General features: G+C 38.4%; 1 protein-coding gene across 12 annotated transcripts in view; it reads right to left on the bottom strand.

Moving 5' to 3' along the window:
* Positions 1-21,769, bottom strand: part of QKI (QKI, KH domain containing RNA binding) — a 160,278-nt gene that overhangs the window by 18,778 nt on the left and 119,731 nt on the right. For all 12 annotated transcript variants that reach the window (XM_027552005.1, XM_027552010.1, XM_027552011.1 and 9 more), the window contains one exon: positions 19,227-19,370. In XM_027552005.1, coding sequence (XP_027407806.1) covers positions 19,227-19,370 — 144 coding nt within the window. The remainder of the gene's footprint in view (positions 1-19,226; positions 19,371-21,769) is intronic.

The raw sequence follows: 21,769 nt of genomic DNA, 5'->3' as shown, positions 1-21,769 counted from the left end.
CTAAAGGCAGGCCTTTCTGCAAATGTTTTGCACTGGTAGAAATCGTCTGTCCACTGTCTCCTGGAATATACTCCGAGCTTTTCCGCCTCTAAGCGAGAGGAGGCCTGGTCCAGAAGCATGCTGCGTGCCTCTTCTTGCAGCCCAGGCAGATCACTGGCCTCTCCAGAGTTCAGCCTTTCCTAAACATTTCTAAATTCATGCTACTCCTTTTGGGGTAATCAATCACATACAGCCATGAAGAAAAAGGTATCTCTTCTGTTTTTTCATTTTTTTTTTAGGAAATCTCATGACTTGTAGCTGTGAATCAACGAACAGCCAATAAACCAGTCTTCTTTTAGCCTGCAATGCCTCACAAATATGAACCTTCTCAATACATTTTTAAAAATTGATTCTTTTCTATAAATTTGAAATAATGAGTAGAAAAGGTTTTCCAAGCATTAAATAAAAAGTACATTAACTTTATTCACTAGGAGAACAGGGCTGAACAAGTAATAAAGAGAACGAGTGACAAAGTTTATAAAGAACTAATACCAATCATTACCTGCATCTGCTTCTGTCAGCTAAAAAGTCTGACGAAGAACCTAACTTATATTTAAATAGAGGGCTTTACACAGGGCAGTGACGTACCAGGGCCTGAAAGGCTTGCTTTGGTATTTTGTGAATGGACGGTTTGGGGCTCAAGTATGATTAGAGACCCAGCCGTCAGCTTTAACCCAGTCCAGGGGACAGAAGAACTGGGCGGTGGGGGGGGGCTGGGGGCAGGTACCAACCCTGACAGAGAAGTGAGTTAAACCGACAGGACTCGATGACTGACTGGACACAGTGGAGGAGGGAAAAGGCGACGTTGAAGAATGACATTCAGGTTTAAAGGCGAAGGGATATGGATCAAAAGTTCTGTTTGGAAATACGAAGCTTGAAATGCTTAAACACCCCAGTGGAGATGCCAAGGAGATGGCTAATACAAATCTGAGGTCTACTTCCTAACTTAGCATATAAAGAGCTAGCAGAAAAATTACCTCCCACTCCATTTTCACAGTATTTTTCTCCAAGATGATATAGAAACTATTAAATTTCAAGCTGGCCTGCTATACGCTTCCAAAGGCTGGGTTTAGGACTCTACATAGTTCTGTCTTCCAGGCCAGCTGGTGAGTTAGGCGCCCACAAATAAGACACACCAAGCGGCATCGAAGGGAGACCGAAGTGCTGGCTGAGGGCAGAAGGGGCGCCCCTCCTGTGCCTGCTGCTCTCAGCCGTGCACCTCGTCAGGGCAGCTCCGCCCAGGCTCCGGGGTTCTTCCCCAGCAATTGTAGAATCAGCCTCAAGGAGTAGCCCCACCCCTCAGGCACAACCAGTGTGCGCACTTTTGTGAGCTGCTGAGCTTCTGTGTCAGCTAAGGCGCAGCTCTGTCAGAGATCCTGCCTCTGCACAGAACTCTCTCCACTTCTGTGATGGTAATATGGCGATGACAGCACCATTCTCTCTCTTTTATCTCCCAGTCCTGGGATAATAGTCAATTCCTAGAGCTCCTAAAACTGTATTACACTCCGTCTCCTCTCTCCTGTTTTAGTCTTCAACACCCATTTAACAAATTACTTTATCCTCTCTGTTGGAAGACCTAGTGTGGTCTCTGTTTTCCTGATTGAAGAGGAGGCTCTGCAGCACTACTTCACAGAACCTGAATTTCCCCGTCTGATACTTGTGGTCACATCAGCTTCCTTTCCTTTTTATGTCACCAACTTTATTTTGTGTCAAAAATTTAAGCAGATGATCTGCTATTTCTTTAGATTATTTTAAGGCTCGCTAATTCCATGTCCTTCCTTCTCGCAGTGTTCAGTTAACAGAGGCAACTGAGTACCTGCTAGGATGCAGATACTCTGCTAACCAGCCCAACACACCAAAAGAATGATGTTCACGAACTGAAGCACATTAGAGGGATTTCCAGAATCGTAACAGAAACTCAGTATCAGAAAGAGTTCGCCTGGGTAATACAGCCTGATTGTCTTTTACAAAGCAAGCCCTTAGTTCAAATAAGGGCAAAAAAAGACTGTTCCTCTGAAAAATTTGTGGGTCAGAATGTTAGAGACACAGTTAAGGGGGGAAAAACCCTAGCATATATTTCACTATTTCCCATTTATTACACATTCTCCCATTTAAGCACAATCCCTGGTTTAGCAGCAACAACTTAACACTGATAAAGCAAAGTAAGACACTGAGAGAGCATGAGGCATTTTATTTCATTTTAAGGCTTAAAGCACTCAAACACTCACTGTCAAAGACATATACACAAAGCTCCATAAACTATTATATAAGACTAACAAATACTTTTGGGATAATACATTGTCTTTTTTTTGACAAGCTATAGATTCATCTAAAAGTTCTGACAACCTCAGAAGAGCCAGGTCTCATTAGAAAGCACTTATTCCTTTCTATATCAAATACTGTATAATTTGAAATATTACTTTTTATAGTAAGCTTAACATAAATGACAACCTTTTGAAAGATTTCTATGACCCGAAACTCAGGCAGCATACTAGTATCAGTAGAGCCACACCTTTATAGGAAAAAAAAAAAAAAAAAAACCCAAACCCTAAATTGACTGTATTTTAGGTGGACTTTATCAAACTATATGGTCGGTGCTGTAGAAGGATGGCTGCAAACTGTGAGCTTAGGAGAGCCTCATTCGATAGCAGAAGGCAAGGAGTGGGAACCTGAAAACCGTGCTCTGAAAACCTGTTTGTTGTGAGAGGTATACAGAAGAAGCGGGAAACACTATTCTGTGACAGAAGCTAACACAAGAGTGTAATGGAGACCAGGTGGACAGCGTGGGCAAGGATCACAAACCTCTGTAAGGATCCAACGATGGCTACAGACTGCTTACAATACACACAGCGGTACGGTGACAAAACCTGCCACTCAGTTTTAATCATCTACAGGAATTCTTTCAAGTAACCCATTTTTTACTAGGAGATATTCATCCTATTTCTGAGTTACCAAGCAGAGTCTAATGACCTCAATGAGAGCAGATGCAGAAAGCCACATGGTCCTTAGAGCAACCTGAGGTCACCACTACCAGTTCCCTTATATTCAAAACACTGAGCACTTCTGGATATAGTCATTACGGTGAGGTCCTTAATTTTGGTTGATTCCCACCTTAACGTTTTTCCTTTGTTGCTTCATAAGGTACACCTTCATTACACACAGTTGACTAGAACTCTGAGCGAACTCAAGGCCAGAGGAAAGCAGAGCAGGACAGCAGAGAGACGGTGAGTCTCCTCAAACGCCAGGCGGCCGCCTGACCTCCCAGGGGCACGACAGCAGCACAGGCGGGCAGATCAGGGCGCCGTGTGCACTGTAACTGTTTCAGATCATGGAGACACTGAACAGTTTTCCTTGGTCAGAAAAGAATAGTTAGTTCATTTTTTGAAGATTTGTTTCCCCTGAAATTTGAGTAACCTTTTCTATTTTAAGTGTTTACAGAGAATTTAACCTTTGTTATCTGGCTTAATCCTCTTAATTACTTAATTAAAGGTATGTAAGACAGCTGTTATCTCTTTCACTGGCTGCACTTTAGGGTAAAATTAAACAAAAGATAAGAACTATGTAGATAAAGCACTCTTACTCTGAGTGTAAAATACTTCTTACACTCAGCCATCCAACGAAAGCGAGGAAGCAGGGTTTGCTTTAGTCACACCTGAAGATTCAAATAATAAAAAATAAAAACTTGGAAACAACACATTCCTCTGGGAATGAAAAATATTTCACTTCTGAAGTAATTTGCAAATACTCTACTCCTAAGTGGAAACTTATAAAGCAATCTAAAAACCTCATTTTAAAGTAGGCATGAGATAAATCAGGAAAAATCAAGGGATTCTAGAGAAACATCTACTTCAGCTTCATTGACTACATGAAAGCCTTTGTGTGGATCACAACAAACTGGAAAATTCTTACAGAGATGGTAATACTAGACCACCTCACCTGTCTCCTGAGAAACCTGTATGCAGGTCAAAAAAGTAACAGTTAGGACAGGACATGGAAAAACAAATTGGTTCAAAACTGAGAAAGGAGTTTATCAAGGCTGCATACTGTCACCCTGTTTATTCAACTTATATGCAGAGTACATCATGTGAAATGCCGGGCTGGATGAAGATTGCCAGGAGATATCAACCACTTCAGATATGCAGCTGATAACCATTCTAGTGGCAGAAAGCAAAGAGGAACTAAACAGCCTCCTAATGAAGGTGAAAACAGGAGAGTGAAAAGCTGGCTTAAAACTCAACATTCATAAAACTAAGATCATGGCATCTGGTCCCATTGCTTAAGGGCAAACAGATGGGGAAAAAGTGGAAACAGTGACAGATTTTAGTCACTTGGGCTCCAAAATCACTGAGGATGGTGACTGCAGCCATGAAATTAAAAGGTGCTTGCTCCTTGGAAGAAAAGTGATGACAAACCTAGACAGCATGTTAAAAAGCAGAGACATCACTGTGACGACAAAGGTCTATATAATCAAAGCTATGGTTTTTTTAGTAGTCATGTACGGTTCAGTTCAGTTGCGTCCAACTCTTTGTGACCCCATAGACTGTAGCACACCAGGCCTCCCTGTCCATCACCAACTCCTGGAGCTTCCTCAAACTCATGTCCATCCAGTCAGTGATGCCATCCAACCATCTCATCCTCTGTCATCCCCTTCTCCTCCTGCCTTCAATCTTTCCCAGCATCAGGGTCTTTCCCAATGAGTCAGTTCTTAGCATCAGTGGAGCTTCAGCATCAGCATTTGTCCTTCCGACGAATACCAGGACTCATTTCCTTTAGGATGGACTGGTTTTGATTACCCTGCAGTCCAAAGGACTCTCAAGAGTCTTCTCCAACACCACAATTCAAAAGCATCAATTTTTCCATGCTCAGCTTTCTTAAGGGTCCAACTCTCACATCCGTACATACTGGAAAAACCACAGCTTTGACTAGACAGACCTTTGTTGGCAAAGTTACATCTCTGCTTTTTAATATGCTGTCTAGGTTGGTCATAGCTTTTCTTTCAAGGAGCAAGTGTCTTGACTTCATGGCTACAGTCATTGTCATGTACAGAGCTGGACCATAAATAAGGGCTACTGCTGAAGAACTGCAGTGTTGGAGAGTCCCTTGGACAGCATGAGATTAAATCAGTCAACCCTAAAGGAAATGAACCCTTAATATTCATTGGAAAGATTGATGCTGAAGCTGAAGCTCCAACAGTTTGGCCATCTAATGCAAAGAGCCAACTCACTGGAAAAGACTCTGATGCTGCAAAAGATTGAAGGTAAAGGAGAAGAGGGTGACAGGATGAGATGTTTGGATGGCATCGTTGATACAACAGACACAAGTTGAGCAAACTCTAAGAGATGGTGAAGGACAGGGAAGTCTAGCATGCTGTGGTCCAAGGGGTCACAAAGAGTTGGACACGACTTAGTGATTGAACAACAATAAATCCACTCTGCTTAAGCAAGCTGATTATGCACAGTCATTTTGGGTTTGGGCTCTTCCATTTTGGGCTTGGCTGCTATTCTAAGGTGTTTTATGAATAGTAAGAATCACACCATATCCAATAATGAACCCATAAATTAGTAACACAAAATTACTAACAGAAACAAAACTGGAAAGTAGTGGAAAAAAATGATAAATGCTGAAAAGCGTTATAAGAACCCAGGAGTTATTTTCTTCAAAGAGCACAGATCTTCCTGTAAGTTGCAGATGACAGCTGTGTGCTGTGACCTGATGCTGTCAGTCGCTCAGTCCTGTCCGACTCTCTGTGACCCCAGGAACTGCAGCCTGCCTGGCTCCTCTGTCCATGGAATTTTCCAGACAAGAATACGGAGTGGGCTAACATTTCCTACTCCAGGGAATCTTCCCACCTCAGAGATCGAACCTGCATCTCGTGCATCTGCTGCACTGGCAGGTGGATTCTCTATCACTATCAGCATCTGGGAAGCCCCAAGGCTTGGATGAATGTTTAAATCGTACATACCGAGAAGACTCTTCAGAGTCCCCTGGACTGCAAGGAGATCAAACCAGTTAATCCTAAAGGAAATCAGCCTGAATATTCACTGGAAGGACGGATGCTGAAGCTGAAACTCCAATACTTTGGCCACCTGATGTGAAGAACTGACTCACTGGAAAAGACCTTGACGCTGGGAAAGACTGAAGGCGGGAGAAGGGGACGACAGAGAATGAGATGGTTGGATGGCATCACTGACTCAATGGACATGAGTCTGAGCAAGCTCCGGGAGTTGGTGATGGACAGGGAAACCTGGCGTTGCTGCAATCCATGGGGTAGCAAAGAGTAGGATATGACTGAGTGACTGAACTGTACTGTAGTATCAACAGGAGACCTGGAAGGGAACAGGTCTGCTCAGGTTGCCAAGGAATTCCCTATGATACCTGATGAGTTTATCAAGGAAGGGGGGCACCAACTTCCCTCCCAGTCTGGTGGTCAGGACTCTGTGCTTCCATTGCAGGGGGCACAAGTTCCATTCCTGGTCTGGGAACTAAGATCCTACATGCCTCATGGAGCATACAAAAGCAAAACAAAACAAAAACAACAAGGGAAGAAAGGCATCCATCTGCCTCATAGATTGCTTTCCATACACACTAAACTGATTTATTTTGAAAAAAGTACCAATGATGTTCCACCAAGGAAGGCAAAAACAGTAATATCTTAAGCAGGATCATTATTTACTAGGATATGCCCAAGAACTGTATGCAGAAAACACTGAAATGATCGAGACTTAGGAACAAATTGACTCAAGTATTATTGTCTTTTCAAATTTGGGCTTCCCTGGTGGCTCTGCAGTAAAGAATCTGCCTGCAATGCAGCAGACCTGGGTTCGATCCCTGGGTCAGGAAGATCCCCTGGAGAAGGGAACAACAATCCACTCCAGTATTCCTGCCTGGAGAATTCCATGGACAAAGGAGCCTGGCAGGCTACGGCCCATGGAGTTGCAAAAACTCAAACAAAATCTAGGTGCTTCTATATTGCTTTAAAATTATAATTTAAAATTATCCATAATCTACTACTATATGAAAACATCATTATTCCTATGTAGGTTTCACTATGAATGGAATTTTTCCTTTCATATTTGCTATTCAATTTTATATCCTACTATTTTTATGAAATATTCCACCAAAAATTTTTATATTATAGTTCCTGAAATTCTAAAATAAAATTATATTCGTTACATAAATGTTTACTGAAACACTATCTCTTGGATAGTTCTTACCTAACAAATAGTTTGCCCTCGAGAAAACTGGTGGTGGGGGTGGGGTTGGAGGAGTCGGGAAAGGAGCCGGAAACATAAAATTAAGCAATTAAAACAAAGTGACAATAAGGACTTTCCAGAAACACAGTGCAAGAGTGTTGAACTAAATTTGGGTTGGTGATGAACAGGGGAGGGAAGGCTTTGGGGCATCAATACACAATGTGAGACTCAAAGGATGAGTAAGAGTTAAAGAGTTAAAGAGGAGGAAGAATGAAGTTGGTTCTGAAAAAAAGAACATGTTCAAAAATTTAGAATCAAGAGTATGAAATAAATAATGAAGCTGGTAAGGTTAATAACAGTTTGCAAGTCATGCTCAAGCAATTGGACGTACTCCTTGGAATAATTAGAAGTCATTCAAGTGTTTTAACCTAAGGAGAGTCATGATTAGGTTTCTATTTTAGAAGCATCACTTTAGCTTCAGTAAGGAGAATATTTGGAAAAATACAGCAAGATCATAAAGATTAAGAGGCAATTATAGGTTCCTAATCCAAGCAACACATAATGATGTCTGAACTGAGCTAATTCCAGTGGGGATGGAGGGTTAAAAATAGGAGTGAGAGAGGGTCAGAGGATAAAACCAACCGTACGTGTGTCAGGTGGGACTGAACAGTTCCCCACGGCTCAACATTAACCTGTTTTATAAAGAACACTGTTATAAACTGCTCTCCTGACTGGGGATTATTTCTTTTGGATAAATAACATGAAGATGAATTGCATTTATTTACTCCCCACTTCATGCCAGAAGATGCACACATCTTCCTAAACAGTGTCCTAAACAGGCTTTTCCAGTGTACATGGTCACACAGAGGTATGGGAGAGGGAACTCAGCTGCAACTTGAGGGAGTACCAGAGATCTAGCCCAGGAGAAAAAGCAGAGAAGCTAAGAGTCATGTGCTATTAAGAGACAGGATCAGAACCTGGTGATAAAGCAGACGGGAAGGAGGGGGTCTGCAGGTAAGCAGAGGGGAAATGAAGGACATCTGACTTCCAGGCAACTGATGCCATCCACAGAGAACACAATGGAGCAATCACTGTGTGAGGAGGACCGGGAATGATGTGATTTTAGGTCTGGACACATTATGTTTGAGATGCCAAGACGTCATCCACAGGGAGGTGTTGAAAACACTGGTGATCCGGAGTTGAAGATCAAAAGCATAATAAAAAACAATCACCATGGCAGTGGTCCTCGGAGACACAGTTACTGATGAGACTGCCCAAGAATAAACTGGAGAGATCACTCTGAAAAAGTATTCACTTTTAGTGAGAGCATGACATTTCTGAGAACTATTGAGTGATCAAAAAGGTAACTGGTAAACTAATTAGTTCTGTCCTGTTCTCATGTATATTACTAAATCTAAACCTTTCTGGTCTTGAGCCTGGTAAATAGCAGTTTCTCAATATAAGTTTGTGAAATGAATCGCTTCTGACAGTCACCGAGTCTTTTAATATAAAAAAATTATAACAAGTATGTTGTAATTCCACAGGTGCTAAATTCAATAATCAAGGAATTTTATTTAAACAGAGCATACTGTCATCACTCACAGAATTCATAAAACAGTATCACAATGTAAGTGAATTCACAAATCTGCTAACTTATTTGAAGATACTATATTCATAAAGATGTTTAATTAAAAAACATGCTATGTCAGTTTAATTTATATTTGATTTTAATATACTTAAATGATTTTAATGTATATTACAGATTATTTTTTCCACAAAGGCATTAAAAATTAAGAAAATAATAGACAAAACACATCCACTTACATAACCCTGCAGTATAAATATAGGCTTCAGAGAAATTCCCATAAAGGAGAAATCTTGTTGTTAAAAAGTATCACTTTTGAAATTAAATTTTCAAAATTCAGTTATCAAAAATACAGAAGGCAATTCAAGCCATGAGCTATGACTGAATCATTAATATACTTCTTAAATCTCTCAATGGTAGCTACCTGAATTTTACTTATAAATACTGTAATTCTAAGACATTTGAAATGTTGTCAAGAAAAATTGACTGTAAGGATCAAAAAAATAAGGAGCAATTAAATAAAATACAGGGTGTTTGGTTTTCTTAACATTTTTGCCAATTCAATTTCAGTGTACATTAGTACAGAGTGAATGGATTACAAACGCTTCACCTATATAAAAGGAACATGATGCTACTTACCAACCATCAGAAGGGCATGCAAACAAATTAAAGGGATGTATGAAAATAATTGAACTAAAGACATACTGAGACATTACTCACCTATTTTTCTATTAAATAATTTAAATTCTTTAATAAAATATATTTTATATTAGTTTTAGAGATCTGTGTAGAGTATCATACATTTAATAGGGAAACAGATAACAAAACTAAAATGCATTATCCCAGCCAGTGAGTGGCATATTTAATTATGGAATAAAAACATTAAAATTTAAAAATAAGTGGGCTCAAGCAAGTGTAAAACGTTACATAGGAGATTCAACAGGCAAATTCTGAGGGATGTATGGAACAAGAGATTAAAATGGAAGGACTTCCTATATAAACTGTAAAAATATTTCCTAGAGAGTAAACATACACTGCCCTATTACTCTAAGCCTAGAATCCCTTGTTTTAAAAGTTACAAGCTATCTAAACAGTCAACTCCCACAGAATCTGTACTTAGAAAAGCTATCCCTCAACAAATCCTTCTAAGAATAAAAAGGAGGGTGTTTCTTCAGTCTTTATTTATGAGACCTTGTACATAAGACACATTTTATTATCACCTAGAAGCTTCATTAAAAGTGAAGCTTCAAGTCTGAGGAAAAGCTCCTCTGTTTAAAAAAACCTGACCCCAGTGCCAGACAACATTAAGGCTGGATGGGGATTAAAGAGACCTCAGTGACAGTGACTGAAGTCTTAAAATCTACACTTTGTCATGCTTTCTTAATTTAATCTGCATGTATGGACTGTATGACCTGCCTCCTGAGAAATCTGTATGCAGGTCAAGAAGCAACAGTTAGAACTGGATATGCAACAACACATTGGTTCTAAATTAGGAAAAGGAGTACGTCATGGAGGTATGTTGTCACCCTGTTTATTTAACTTCTATGCAGAGTACATCATGAGAAATGCTGGACTAGATGAAGCACAAGCTGGAATCAAGACTGTCAGGAGAAATATCAATAACTTCAGTTATGCAGATGAACACCACACTTATGGCAGAAAGCGAAGAACTACTCAAGAGCCTCCTGATGAAACTGCAAGAAGAGAGTGAAAAAGCTGGCTTAAAACTCAACATTCAGAAAACTAAGGTCATGGCATCTGGTCCCATCACTTCATGGGAAATAGATGGGGAAACAGTGTCAGACTTTATTTTTCTGGGCTCCAAAATCACTGCAGATGGTTACTGCAGCCATGAAATTAAAAGACGCTTACTCCTTGGAAGAAAAGTTATGACCAACTTAGACAGCATATTAAAAAGCAGAGACATTACTTTGTCAACAAAGGTCTGTCTAGTCAAAGCTATGGTTTCTCCAGTAGTCATGTATGGATGTGACAGTTGGACTATAAAGAAAGCTGAGCGCTGAAGAATTGATGCTCTTAAACTGTGGTGTTGGAGGAGACTTTTGAGAGTCCCTTGGACTGCAAGGAGATCCAGTCAGTCCTAAAGGAAATCAGCCCTGAATATTCTTTGGAAGGACTGATGCTGAAGCTGAAACTCCAATACTTTGGCCACCTGATGAGAAGAACTGACTGCTTGGAAGAGACCCAGATGCTTGGAAAGATTGAAGGCAGGAGCAGAAGGGGATGACAGAGGATGAGACGGTTGGATGGCATCACGGATTCAATGGACATGAGTTTGAGCAACCTCCGGGAGTTGGTGATGGACAGGGAGGCCTGGCGTGCTGCAGTCCGTGGGGTCGCAGAGAGCTGGACACAACTGAGCAACTGAACTGATAGACTGCTATCTATCCAAAAATACAGTGCTTTAATTATTTGTGAAAACTCTAGCTGGAACAATGATCCTGTAGCTGGTCTAATGCAGAATAAACAAACAGCACAGCTAACACTGTGGGTGGGGCATACAGGGAAACTGATGTAAAATTCTATTAAAATGTATTTAGTAGTTCCACTCTGCAAAAAAAAAAAAAAAAAAAGCACCTTTCAATTCCTGAAAGAACTTTTCTCTCTCACCACATTTAACAAGAAGTATACACCGACTCCCATCAGAGAGCCTTACACTCAGCCTGTATCATGTCATGCCATTGTGATTCCAGGACTTCTAGCACTTCCATGATGGTCTTTGTATTCCACATTTAAATGAGATTTTCGGAAAGTCTTACTTATAGTTGGGTCTAGTTTAATTAAGGTTTAACAACAATCTCAGAAACACAAAATCAGATTCAGATAACTACTTTGATATATTAATACAATTTATATTAGTAAAGATTAAACTATAAAATTCATTTATTATACTTTAAAAATATTTATTTTATACTTTCTCATCTGAATTAAAGAATCATCATGTGTAACTTGCATCTACAATTTCAGGCCACGAAGGTTATTTAACAGCAACCAATTTTTCCCTTTCCTTACAAAACTATAATCTTGTGGCTTGAAAATGTTAACAGATGCCCCCCGATCACCCAGAGGAATGTATTCATTGTGTGAGTAAGTCTCACATTTAGAAATTTTAAATACCTAAATTTCACTGAATGTTTTTTCTGGAGAGCAGATATAAAGCACCAAATGCAAGAACTATCACTATTACTGATACCTTGAGGACGAATGAGGTTAAACAAGCTTAGAGAGATATTCATCACCTGAGGCGTTTAAGGCAACATTTCCTCACTAAAAAGTCATTACACTAAAACCCAGATCTGTGGAGAGACAGGGAAAGACAGAGCTCTCTCTGCAAGTTATTTACATGCAACCTAAATAATCCTATTTACAAGTATGAGTACCTCATCTGATTTCCAAAAAGCTTTAAATGTTCATCTTTGTGTGACAAATATGAGAAGTGTAAAGATACCTCTTTATTATATGCCCTAAGCAAAAAATTAATCTTATATTAATGTTTATTAAAACAAAACACTTAATAGCATTACTTGAAGATATATTTAACTTAGGAAGACAAACTTATGTTTACAATTTTCACTTTTTTCTCCAGAGATCTGGAACAAAATATTTTTCCTTAAATTTGTTTACTGTGCTGTATTTAGTGAAAACACAAGCCTTAATAACAGGACCATCCACATGGCAGCATGGATCAGCTTATTCCAATGAAGAATGTAAGAAGCTATCAGCCTTCTGTACAGTCTTGCCTATATAAGAGGAAGCAAGGACTGGTTCCTTTCAAACCTGTAATTTATGAGTTTATTCAAACCCGCCAAATTGTTTTACGTAAACGCCTCTCACATTTAAAAATTCCCATGGCAACTCATTTAGTTTGGCAGACAGGAAGACCCAAATTCAATCCTTTTATCCTGCAGCTAAACCATTACAATGGTAATTCTGCTCTGACACTCTGAAGAGACTGCTAATTACTGTACTCTGGGTCCCTAGACAGATTTCCCATTCAGATTAAAATGGTTGTGCAAGGCAGAAAAACAGCAGCAACACCCTCCGTACATGAGAGACGGTCTCTCACGTTACAGCTCTATCAAGGGGCGAGTGCATTACAGCTGGATCTTTTAATCCTTCTTTCCCAATGACACGAAAAGGAGGCCAACGATACCACAGACTTCAATTATTGATCCTTTGGTCAAGAACTAAATTAACAATTCAGTTTAAAACCTGCACTTTAAAAACAGACTGTGCTATCTCCAAAGTCATCACCTCTCTAGAATTTTATTTAGTTTTATTCATCTTTTAGTGCTACATGTGAGCTTTTGGTTTTGTTGATTTTCTCTATTTGTTCCTTTTCTGTTTCACTGATTTCTGCTTTTTTATCTTCTTTCTACTTGATTTGTTTTTATTTCCACAGCTTCTTAAAGGTGGACTATTAGTGACTTATGACCTTTCTTTTATATTTTTGAGACCTTTTATTTATGCTAAAAATATTTTCTCTGAATAATGCTTTAACTGCATCCCAAATATTATGTGGTATTTTTATTACCATTCACTTCACAGTATTTCCTATTTTATTTCATGATTTCTTCTTTGACTTATGAGTTATTTCGAAATGTTTCCCAATATTTGGGACTTTTAAATTTATCTTATTGTGACTGACTGATAACTGAATTCTGTTTCCAAAAAATGCTTTCTGTTAAGATTTTATTCTCTTTGAATTAGAGTGCATTTTTGTACTATTCCATCATACTGTCTGTTTTGGTGAATATCACTTTTATACTTAAAAAGCACATGTATTCTGCGGTACTTGTTTATGTGTTTTATAAATGTCATTTAGGTGAAGTAAGTGAAAGTCACTTAGTCATGTCTGACTCTTTGCGACCCCATGGACTATATATAGTCCATGGAATTGTCCAGGCCAGAATACTGGAGTGGGTAGGCTCTCTCTCCTCCAGAGGATCTTCCCAACCCAGGGACTGAACCCAGGTCTCCCACACTGCAGGCAGATTCTCTACCAGCTGAGCTACAAGGGAAGCCCAAGAATACTGGAGTGGGTAGCCTATCCCTTCTCCAGGGGATTTTCCTGACCGAGGAATCGAACTGGGGTCTCCTGCATTGCAGGCAGATTCTTTACCAACTGAGCTATCAGGGAAGCCCCATTTAGATGAAGGTGGTAGATAATGTTCAAGTCTTCTTTCCCATTTTTCCCCTGAATTACTGAAAGATTATAAAGACCTCCATTCGTTGTAATAATGTGTGTGTATCCTAGCGTGTTCTCCTTGAAGGCACTGAAATGGCAGTTTAGACGTGTGCACATGTGTGCATGTATAGCTCACACAACCTACATGAACAGAGTAGACCTTAAAAAGATAGAGTATTGTGACCAACTTCAAGATGAAAAATTTACCAACTCAGATGACAAAGACAAATTTCTTGAAAAATACAAGAACAGGGAAATAAACTAAGTTCAATATTTATTAATATGAATGAAATGGGATTTGTAATAAAAGCCTTTCCACAAAACCAAAAGAAAAATACAAGTCACAGATTAGAATATTTGTCCAATAAAGGATTCATTTTCAACACATAAAGAATTGCTTTAACACTAAAAAGTAAAAAAGACAAGCCAAGAAGAATGATAGAAAGATTTAAGATACTTCATCAAAGAAAATATATGAATTCTCAAGAAGCATATTAAAAGATGCTCCATATCATTTGTATTCACAGAAATAAAAATTAAGTGAAAGGAGAAACAACCTGTGGCTTATGTATACAATGGAATGCTAATTATCAATCAAAAGGACAACCCACTGATACATGCAACAGCATGGATGAAACTCAAAAGAGCCAAGCTGCATGAAAGTACAAAGAAAGGAAATCTAGAAAAAGCGAACTGATTTAAAAGAGGCAAATTCATACAACCAGAGAGTAGAATGTTGGTTGCCAGGGGCTAGGGAAGAGGTGACGTCCATCAAACGGCACGAACTCTCAGTTATGAGATGAATAAGTTCTGGGGATTTAAGGCACAGTATAGTGGTTACATTTAATTAATACACTGTACTCCTGAAATTTGCTAAGAGTGGATTATACACAAAAAACCAATGAGTATATGAGATGATGGATGCTAACTTGATTGTGATGGTAACTTGGTAATCTGAATTGATGGCAAAAGGGCTAAGAGAAAACTTTTTAGGGTAATGGAAACCTTGACTGTAGTAGTGGCTGTAAATATACACAGTTGTCAAGGGTCAAACTGTACATTTAAAATTAATGAGTTTTTATTTGTGTGAAAAAAGAAAAAGTTCCTGAAGAAGAGCCTTTTTTTCATGTCTTCAAAATGGCTATGCTTCAGAGTTAAAAAGACTGCTCTTATGTATTTAAATCAGACCCATCAGTTTATAGATCATTCCTCAAACAAGTATCTCTATAACACTAGATGGTGAATACACTCTCAGAAAAAAAATTCTGATGGTCAATTAAATTTGGAAATGGTTTCTACCAGAGATTCACAATACTTATATTTACGGCTTTCTTTTATCCAGAATACCTATGAAAAGTACCTTATGAAATATAGTTATGGAACTGCCACTGTCCTAAACATTAAACATCCTGCTTTAAATAACTTTCTATACCCTTAATGCTCTAAAATACAGTCAACCTGGAATAAATATTTGTTAATCTGAATACAATACTAGAAGAGCTACACTTGGATAGCTATTGGCATCTTAAATTTACCAGATTCAAAACTGAGTTCCAAGTAATCTCTTCAAAATCTATTCCTAACACACCCTTCATCAGAGTAACAGCAATTATATCCTTTCAGTTGTTCAGGCTAAAAATTTTGGTATCATGCCTGACGCCTTGCTTTCTAACATCCCATAGATGATCCATTAGCAAATCCTGCCAGTTTCACTTTAAAAATATGCTTAGAAATGAGACCATGACTCACTTCTGTGGCTACACTGACCCAACCCATCATCACCTCTCATCTGAATTAATTCAAGAGTCCTGGAACTGGCAAACTTTTTCTGTAGATACCAGACAGTAAATGGCTTTTCTGGGCATATGGTCTCTGTGGCAGTTACTCAACTCACCACTGGAGCTCAGATGCAGCCACAGACAATATGTAAACGAAGAAGCATAAGCATGGCTGTGCTTCAATAAAACTTAGACAATGCAATTTGAATTTTATATAATTTTCACATTTCATGAAGTATTATTCTTCTTCAAATATTATTCTTCTGATTTTTTCCCCCTGGTCATTAAAAAATGTAAAAACCATGCTAAGCTCATGGGCTATTCAAACCCAGTGGGAGGCTGGTTTTGGCCCACGGGCCTTAATTTGTGAACTCCTATGAGAGCTTCCTTTCTTTCACATTGTGTGATTTATTCTGTTTTAAACAGAGCAGACCAGTAATCCTTACTAAATATTAATCAGATCATGTCATTCCCTTCTCCTTAAGCACGCCAATGGTTTCTACTTAGAGAGCTCAGTCCTGTCTGACTCTTTATGACCCCATGGACTGTAGCCCACCAAGCTCCTCTGTCCATGGGATTCTCCAGGCAAGGAGACTGGAGTGGGTTGCCATGCCCTCCTCCAGGGGATCTTCCAACCCAGGTTCCCCACACTGCAGGCAGATTCTTTACCATCTAAGACACCAGGGAAGCCCACCCATTCTAGACCAAAAGCCACAGTTCTTAAAATGGTTAACAAGGCCCTGTACAATAATTAATCAATTGTCATAATATATACATGAGGATACTAAGACCAAATTTAATTAAAAGTAGGTTCAGATATTCTGTTAAAAAAGGCAAAAAGAAATGGAAATTTAGTCTACAACCATACCACCCTGAACGTGCCCAATCTTGTCTGATCTCAGAGGCTAAGCAGGGTTGGGCCTGGTTGGTACTTGAATGGGAGAAATGGAAATTTATAGCACATTACGGTATCAGTGTGGTGGGAATAAAGGAAATGAAAACATCTGATAACAGAACATGAGTAAATTAACATACAAGTTCTCTGTAAGGATAAAATCTATGTTAAAGTGATTTGAACATATAAAGATAAGAGATCACAATTTCCCAAAATACTGTGTATGTGTAAGCACATTAGGTAAATGCTAAGCAAAAACTGTAAGTTCAGCCAAGAAATTTAACAGCCTCATTTATTTTGAAAGGCTCACAGGAAAAGTGTGCGAATTATTATCTGAATAAAAAAACAAGCACTAAAATTTCATCTGAGTTTTCTAATTACAATAAACCAGTTCAACACGCGTATCTCAAAGCCTAAGTTTTACATATATAAGATTAACAATTAATCTATTAAAATGCCATTTGTCTAATTACAAAATAGTATTTTATCAAAGGGTTAGATTAAATTAGTAACTTTCTCATAGAAGCTTAAAGAACCACAACTAAAGGAAAGCGTGCAGCAGCGCACTGCAACGTGGCCTAATAAACAGAAATGACCGACACACCCTGCCTAAATACTCAGCTAAAACCAACAGTCCACACTGTAAAACTCCCTAAGAAGCATACAAACTATAGTTTTTTTAACCCAACTAAAAAAACACAAACCACAAGTAAGAATCACAAGTTCCTAACAATTTCAAGTAACTAATTTTCTCACAGGAGCCACTTAAAATAAGAAGGCTATCATTATATCTTCCTATAAAACCTCTGCTTAATGTTCTATCTATATGCTTAGTAAAATCCTAAAATTAATTATTTCACAAACATTTTCCTTCTCTGACTTTTAAAGTTTTCTCAACTACCTATACTTTGTTTACAATTAAGACTACTTCTTCAGCGTACAACAAGGAGTTCCAGACAAGGTAACTCACTGGTTACCCTGCTTCCAGAGGAGTGATGTGTCCAATCATTGATTATCTTTATACAGTTTTTTCAAACAAACAAAAAAAATCACTCTTACTAATTTCTGAGAATCAATTGAGTGGGTTAAGACTAAAAGTGAAAAGAGAGATTTATTTTAACTGGGTTGGCAAGAATTTGTCTTCAAGAAATACAGTGGAGGCAGATTTACATCAATAGTTCTTTTCTGTCAAGGATAACCTGTCCCCAAAGATGAGCAAAATCAGGGCACTCATCAATAGTCCTTATCTGTCAATGAGGATGATGTGATTTCCACAAAATGCTACACTGTATTTATAAAAGTATATTGAAGATCTCAAGAATCTAAAGGAGGTATAGTTCAGATTTATGGAAATGAGATTGAACAACTAACTGTACCTATGATAAAAAGAACATCTTTAGTAGATATTTCATAGTAACACATGAAGACTTGCCAGACTGGTTACACTATATGTAACTGAAGAAATGACTTTTCTCTAGTTATGCATGGTTTATTTTGTGATTGAAGAAACAAAAGAGACTAAAACAAACTAATTATTCAAATCAAAGAAACATTTGAAATAAAAAAAACAGTACTATCCAGCATAAACAATTCTGTCAGGTAAAGTCACTACAACTCTACAGATTAAGTGTGATCATCTCAAAACCCCTATTACAATACTTTTGCAGTGAAATTAAAAACTGCTAAGGCTTGTCTGAGTTCCTGTGCTTGCTGGGAGAAGGGGGGTCGGGAGGAAGGGGCTTGGGTGGGGGAAGGAACTTACTGTAAGGCTGTTTTGAAACCCCAATTTGAATTTAAAAGGTTTGAACTCTGAACAGTAAGTTATGTGTGGTGTTATGCAAACTGATGGAAATACATTCAAATTATCAAAATTAGAAAAATTAGAATCAAATCACAAGGAATATAGGTACAAGGATACTGGAATTTCCCAGGCAAGAACACTGGAGTGGGTTGCCATTTCCTACTCTAGGGGATCTTCCTGATCTGACCCAGGGATGGAATCCGGGTCTCTGGTGTCTCCTGCATTGATAAGTCGGTTCTTTACCACTGTGCCACCTGGGAAGCCCACGGAATCCATAGGCAACACAGGTAATGCACTCCTACTAACACAGATCACCCAACAGAAGTATTAGCTCGTGTGGACTTCGTGTACACTCACTGCTTGTTTGCAATGAGAAACTGATCTAAAAGAGAGACAAAGCTTTCATCAGCCCTACTTGACGGACCTACATTTTTACTCCGTAACAGACTGATGCAAAGGTAACCACACTTTTGAAAAACAGGCCACTGATTCGGTTTGCTCCACTTCACAAAAAATAAACAGGGAGCAGACTTTCCCATTTAAGAAATGGAGCACTGTCTGTCTCTTATTCTATAGCAAATGACTTGTGAATTATTTTTATATTTTGTGCTTAAAATTTTGAACAAATAATAACCTATTCTTTATTAACATAAACATTATAATAATTAAAACATTAACTGAAAAAGATCTTGGGCCTAAATCTAAGATTTGGAAATTATTACTTACTGCAGGTACCAGTAATTTCTTCACTTCCTCAACAGCTCTCTTCAGTTTGATCTCTGCTCTGTTTTGAGCATCTTCCACAGTGATCAGTACATGTAAATCTTCATTGAGATGCTCCCAATTAGGCTTGCCTCGATTTTGCTCCTCCTAAAAAATTTACAATGCACACGATTACAAATTTTTCTTTCAAAGAGACAGCACATCTTTCTATCCATAATAATGACCTGCTGCAATCATTAAGCTATGCTTGCATTGTTTTGCTATGAGTAAATAAAAGGTCACTGAGGTAAATTTAAGCAAGTCACCTGTCAAGGCCATGTGGCTAGTAACTTGCCAAATTTAGGAACTGAATCAACATCTTCATTCTCAAATTCAGCAGTTTTCCCATGTTGTTGCAACTGCTTTTAGTAACATTGGCTGAATTCAAGAACAGGAAAAGTATTTTACCAACAGACATTATTGTGTAGACAAATGCCATTTGTTTTAAGCATTTCAAGTAATGATTATGGAACCATTTCATTATAAAATACTAACAAGGAATAAATGTAACGATACTTTTAACTGTAGTTCTATCAGACCTTACTTTAAAAACGGTGAGGTGTACAGTCACTCTTTTAACCATACCATCATAAACACTAGTTTTAGCAGAGAACATCTGCATTTCATTTCCCCTGTGTCTTCAGATGACCCAGTGATCCCCAGGTAAAAAACACTGTCAAGCTACAGGAAAGATTGGCCATACTTTCCTTTCAGCTAAAATATAATCATTTCAGAGCTGCTTCTTGCCTTAAGCTTTAGAGATAATATACAGATATATTTGTAAGTATTTCATAAATATAATTTTAATAATTAAAAATAATATCAACATATCAAAATGGTATAAATAAATGCATATGGTTCAGTGCAATGTACCACACATAAACAATGAACAATACTTTTTTTTGAAGTTTCATCTATAAGTATTCTGTTTACTGAATTGTGAATACTATTTACTGAATTCTTCCAATCAAAGAAAAATAAACTGGTTATTAAAAACAAACAAAAAAAAAAGTTTTCTACCACAACTCACATGTTTGCAGAGGTCATGCCAAGGAAAAGAAATATATGGAACTCAGACAATAAGGATAGAAATGAGTTCTTAAAAAAAGTTAAATGCTTCTCTTTATTTTCTATTAATATCATTAAGTGTGAAAAGGCACCCAAGTGTTGTGAGGGGAAATGGGAAACCAAACAAAGCACAGCAGCCTGTGGTCGGCCACCTGTGTGCTCCCAAGGAGTGAATTCAAGGAGACAGCATAGCACACTCACCAGGTGCCACAAAATACTTGGAAGCTTCAAGGGAAACAGCAATAGTCGATGTCTGTCAGACACCATGCAACCTTTGAGTTTAAAATATTTGTCTTTATCAACATTAGATCATGCTACATTCCTTTTGATGATGTCTTATCTTTGCAATGCTAGGTTTTCAGTGCTTGCTGTAATAAAAAGCCATGTCCATGCAAAATCAGTGTGGAACAGGAAGAGGGTGGTAGTGTCCAGTTTGAGAATCTGAACAGTACCCAAGAGAAAAACAAATCCATTAATAAATAATGTGGTTGTTTATAAATAAAATTTAAACAAAAATTTCAATTTAAGTTGTTTTGATAAACTAAGCTGTTTGGGAAGTAACCATTTAAAAATGGGAAGAAAAACTCTTCAGCATTTTTTTTTGCCAAGGGGACACCATGAAAAACTGAGAGACTCAAGGAGTCAGTGAGTCAAGGAACTGGGAACCTCATGGCTATCTGTGTGCCAAATACAAAGTGTGCAGACACACCTCTACTGTAACAATAAAAAGCAATTTTAAAATCCAGAGTTTAATTTTTATGTTTAAAAACATTGACAATATCGTCTCACTGAAATTTATATCTGATCAATTTTTTCTATAAAAAGCTAAATAAAACTTTTTATAGAAGTTTTTATAGAAGTGATCACTTTTTATAAAAGTGATAAAGTTCTGTGTGTTTATGTTTTAATGAACCTGAAAGTATCTCCACATCCATACAAATAAGCAATGTCTGCTTTGGGCCAAGATAAAGTAACATCAACAAGGTTCACTCTCATGTCTAAAAACAACCAAAAAGGAGGAGGATAGTGAGGTTGAGGATGGGAAGCCAACATACGATCGTCCAGGCTTCCTGGCCTGGAAAGCTCGAGGCTGCAGCCCTGGGAAGGGTGCCAGGCTGCCTCTCTGAGTGGAGAAGACTAACCTTCGAGACCCAGGAGGGCACAGCAGCTAGAGCTCACCTAAACCAGTATTGGGAAAAGGAGCTGCACAGAGAGTGGAGGGCCTCCCTAGTGGCACAGACAGTAGAGTCTGCCTGAGATGCAGGAGACCTGGGTTCGATCCCTGGGTTGGGAAGATGCCCTGGAGAAGGGAACGGCTACCCACTCCAGGATTCTGGGCCTGGAAAATTCCATAAACAGAGGAGCCTGGCAGGCTAAAGTCCATGGAGTCGCAAACAGTTGGACATGACTGAGCGACTTTCACTTCACTTCACTTTGAG

Source organism: Bos indicus x Bos taurus, chromosome 9 (assembly GCF_003369695.1).
Source record: "Bos indicus x Bos taurus breed Angus x Brahman F1 hybrid chromosome 9, Bos_hybrid_MaternalHap_v2.0, whole genome shotgun sequence".
Lineage (NCBI taxonomy): Eukaryota > Metazoa > Chordata > Mammalia > Artiodactyla > Bovidae > Bos > Bos indicus x Bos taurus.
The sequence above is the reverse complement of the archived record's forward strand: the minus strand, read 5'-3'. Positions and strand labels throughout refer to the sequence as shown.